Source organism: Diceros bicornis, chromosome 10, assembly GCF_020826845.1.
Source record: "Diceros bicornis minor isolate mBicDic1 chromosome 10, mDicBic1.mat.cur, whole genome shotgun sequence".
Classification (NCBI taxonomy): domain Eukaryota; kingdom Metazoa; phylum Chordata; class Mammalia; order Perissodactyla; family Rhinocerotidae; genus Diceros; species Diceros bicornis.
The window spans coordinates 52,198,566-52,202,224 of NC_080749.1; the positions used below are offsets into that span (position 1 = coordinate 52,198,566).

At 64.0% G+C, this 3,659-nt stretch overlaps 1 protein-coding gene across 2 annotated transcripts; it reads left to right on the top strand.

Moving 5' to 3' along the window:
* Nucleotides 1–395: 395 nt before the first annotated feature.
* SP5 (Sp5 transcription factor) lies at nucleotides 396–3,442 on the top strand. Of its 2 annotated transcripts, none has more exons than XM_058549223.1 (2): nucleotides 396–1,113; nucleotides 1,827–3,442. In XM_058549223.1, the coding sequence occupies exons 1-2, from the start codon at nucleotides 1,063–1,065 to the stop codon at nucleotides 2,967–2,969; spliced, it is 1,194 nt and encodes a 397-aa protein (XP_058405206.1). In that variant the 5' UTR covers nucleotides 396–1,062; the 3' UTR covers nucleotides 2,970–3,442. The 2 variants fall into 2 exon arrangements, with proteins under 2 accessions (XP_058405206.1, XP_058405205.1); XM_058549222.1 differs by lacking the exon at nucleotides 396–1,113 and adding an exon at nucleotides 1,131–1,631.
* Nucleotides 3,443–3,659: the final 217 nt, after the last annotated feature.

Below are 3,659 nucleotides of genomic sequence, written 5' to 3' on the forward strand. Positions count from 1 at the left end.
TATGGGTTGCTCTGGGTTTCCTGCCAAGCCTAGCTTCGGGGATAAGCGTAGCACTGGTGTTTTTCCCAGGCTCACTATTTGCAAAAGTTGTGGCCCGAGAAAACTTCCAGGTCACCAGCAGGAACGTCACAAGAGAGCCCCAGTCACTTGTCTGGCGGGAGGCCCCGGAGCGTGCGCGCCACCCACCGCCGCCCTGGGCGGCCGCCCGGCCCCACCCCGGGTCACAGCCCTGCCCGCGGTCCCCCGCGGCGGGCGGGCGGGGGTAGGGGCACGCGGCTGGCGGGGCGCGGTGAGTCCCACGCCCCGCCCCGGGAATTCCCTCGGGTCCGCGGTGTGCGCGGGCCGGCGCGCGTGCTGTTCGGGTGCAGGGTGTGTAAGTACGGGGGGAGGGGAGAATTACCCCCATCTCCTTCTCCAAGTTCCGCGCCTGGAAACTGAAGGGAGATTTCTCTGGAGATAACAAAGACACTTTGTCACTTTGGGCGCTGCCTCGGTGCAAATCTTTAATTGCAACGGAGTGGGGGGCGGGAGAGAAGGATCAAGTGTCTCAAGCAACCCAAGCGCGGGTCTCCAGGCGGCAAGGCCCCCTTTGATCAGGAAAATCCAATTACTTGTGTATATACATTTCCCACATAGTGATTACTTCATTAATTGTCCCGCCTTTATCTCCTCCCTTCCCATCCCCCTTAATAATCAGTTCTTTTATCCAGACCAACAAACACACCATAGGAGCTTTGTGGATTCAAAGGATTTGCTTTCGCTTCTGAAAGAGCCGCTATTCTTTGATGATTGGGTAGCGGCAAACTTCAAAGCCATAAATCTTCCCTCTGACTGGCTGGCGGCCCAGCAAAGTCCTTATCAAATTCTTGGAGGTGATCCTGAAGCGCTCAGACCGCGCGCGGGGCGAGCGAGCCGGGTGCGGCGAGGGGCGCCAGCGGGGAGGGCCCTGGCGCGCAGAGCTGGCGCTGGGGAGGAACGCTGGGCGGTCGTTCGTCCTTGCCTTCGGGTCTCCATGCCTCGGCAGCGCCCTGCTCCGCAGCCAACGGCCAGCAAGCTGTAGCCATGGCCGCCGTGGCCGTCCTCCGGAACGACTCGCTGCAGGCCTTCCTCCAGGTCGGGGCTGGGCTCGAAGGGGGCGAGGGAAAGGTGGGAAGCGTAGTGCCCAGGTCTCTCCTGGCACTCTGTGCACCCTGAATCTCAAAGGGAACCCTGCTCAGTGGATGCCGCTGGAGTCAGACCTCGGGGTGCTTATGCCAACTTCACACCTAGCCTTGGTGTCAAGAGTGTGGCATTTGGGGGAGGGACGCGCGGATCCGGAGGTTGTTCGGAGTTGTGCGTCTGGCTGAGAATAGGGCCCGAGCTCAGCCTGCTGGGCCGTCCCCCGGATTTCAGCCTGGGGCGGGCGGGGGAGGAGAGCGAGAGTGGCGTGGAAACAAGAGCTTAAAAGATGGGAGGGAGGGCAGATGGGCAGCCGGGCTGTGGGTGTTTCCAGACCCTTTCTGATCGCGGAGCTGGAAGCGGCCCGTCCGATCCCTCTCTCCTCCCATTTTGTGCTTGCTTCCTCTGAGGCCGGGTGGCGTCTCTTTGCACCAAGTAGTTTAACAGGGAGCGCTCGCGCGCTCCGCATTCAGGTAGCACAGGCACCAAAAGTTTCCCGGGACTGGTGGGTGCGTGCGTGTGGTGCGGTGGCAGGAGAGGGACAGCCGGTACGGGGGAGGGGCAGCGGTATAACAGCTGGCGTGGGGGTGGCGGGCCGGCCGGGAGACCGCGCTTGGAGCGCTAACCTTTTGTCTCTTCTCCGCCCTCCCCCGCCGCCGCCCATGCAGGACCGCACCCCCAGCGCCTCCCCGGACCTGGGCAAGCACTCGCCCCTGGCGCTGCTAGCCGCCACCTGTAGCCGAATCGGCCAGCCCGGCGCCACGGCGCCCCCGGACTTTCTGCAGGTGCCCTACGACCCGGCGCTGGGCTCGCCCTCCAGGCTCTTTCACCCGTGGACCGCCGACATGCCGGCGCACTCCCCGGGCGCGCTGCCGCCCCCGCACCCCAGCCTGGGGCTGACGCCGCAGAAAACGCACCTGCAGCCATCCTTCGGGGCGGCGCACGAACTGCCGCTCACACCCCCCGCTGACCCCTCGTACCCCTACGAGTTCTCACCGGTCAAGATGCTGCCCTCGAGCATGGCAGCGCTGCCCGCCAGCTGCGCGCCTGCCTACGTGCCCTACGCGGCACAGGCCGCGCTGCCACCCGGCTACTCCAACTTGCTGCCCCCGCCGCCACCGCCCCCGCCGCCCACGTGCCGCCAGCTGTCCCCCAACCCAGCCCCCGATGACCTCCCGTGGTGGAGTATCCCGCAGGCGGGCACGGGTCCGGGGACCTCCGGGGTTCCGGGGAGCAGCCTCTCTGGTGCCTGTGCCGGGGGCCCCCACGCACCTCGCTTCCCCGCCTCGGCGGCCGCTGCTGCCGCCGCCGCCGCCGCCCTGCAGCGGGGCCTGGTGTTGGGCCCGTCGGACTTCGCGCAGTACCAGAGCCAGATCGCTGCGTTGCTGCAGACCAAGGCCCCCCTGGCGGCCACGGCCAGGAGGTGCCGCCGCTGTCGCTGCCCCAACTGCCAGGCGGCGGGCGGCGCCCCCGAGGCAGAGCCGGGCAAGAAGAAGCAGCACGTGTGCCACGTGCCGGGCTGCGGCAAGGTGTACGGCAAGACGTCGCACCTGAAGGCGCACCTGCGCTGGCACACGGGCGAGCGGCCCTTCGTGTGCAACTGGCTTTTTTGCGGCAAGAGCTTCACGCGCTCGGACGAGCTGCAGCGGCACCTGCGGACTCACACGGGCGAGAAGCGCTTCGCCTGCCCCGAGTGCGGCAAACGCTTCATGCGCAGCGACCACCTCGCCAAGCACGTTAAGACGCACCAGAATAAGAAGCTCAAAGTTGCGGAGGCCGGAGTCAAGCGGGAGGACTCGCGGGACCTGTGAGCCTACCCGGAGGTGACTCGAGGCCTCTCCCGCCTCGGACTCCCTTCCCAGCACCTCTTCGGGGAGGTTCCGGGGGCCTGTGGGCAGCTGGCCGAGGGGAGACCCAACAGAGGCACTTGCCCCTTCTCAAAGCGACGCCAGGCTCCCAGCTTCCCTGGCCCGGGCCGCGGACAGGGACCCTGTGCCTAGGAGGAGCAGGGGAGGTAGGGTTGGGAGCTCTGCGTCACGCAACGGCAGTTTCAAGCTCTGAACCATTCCCACCGTCGGGGAGACCTACAGTTTTGGGGGACCACGCTGGGCTGACCTTGTATATAGGAAACGCTGCTGAATTAAAGCCGAAGGACCTTGGAGATTTGAAACAGTGCTCGGGTTTTTTTGCTAGGACCGGGCCGGGCTTTGTACAGGTTATTTAATAGCTTTGTTAACTATTATAATAATTATAACATTAATAAAAATGTTAACTTTTGCCCTCAGCTCCATGCAGAGCTACAGCATGAAATGTCTCTGTAAAGCAATCAGCAGTTGCAGCGTGAAAATAAATACGTTAACTCCGGGGTCACCTCGGGAGGACCCCGCTGAGGCGGTCTCATTTGATCTTTTCTTCTTCCGGGAGACTACTAAGCGGTCAGGTTTCACCGGGAATTTGAAGGTTCCTGTAGGCTGCCTGTGTCGGAGGCTTCTTTGGTTGGG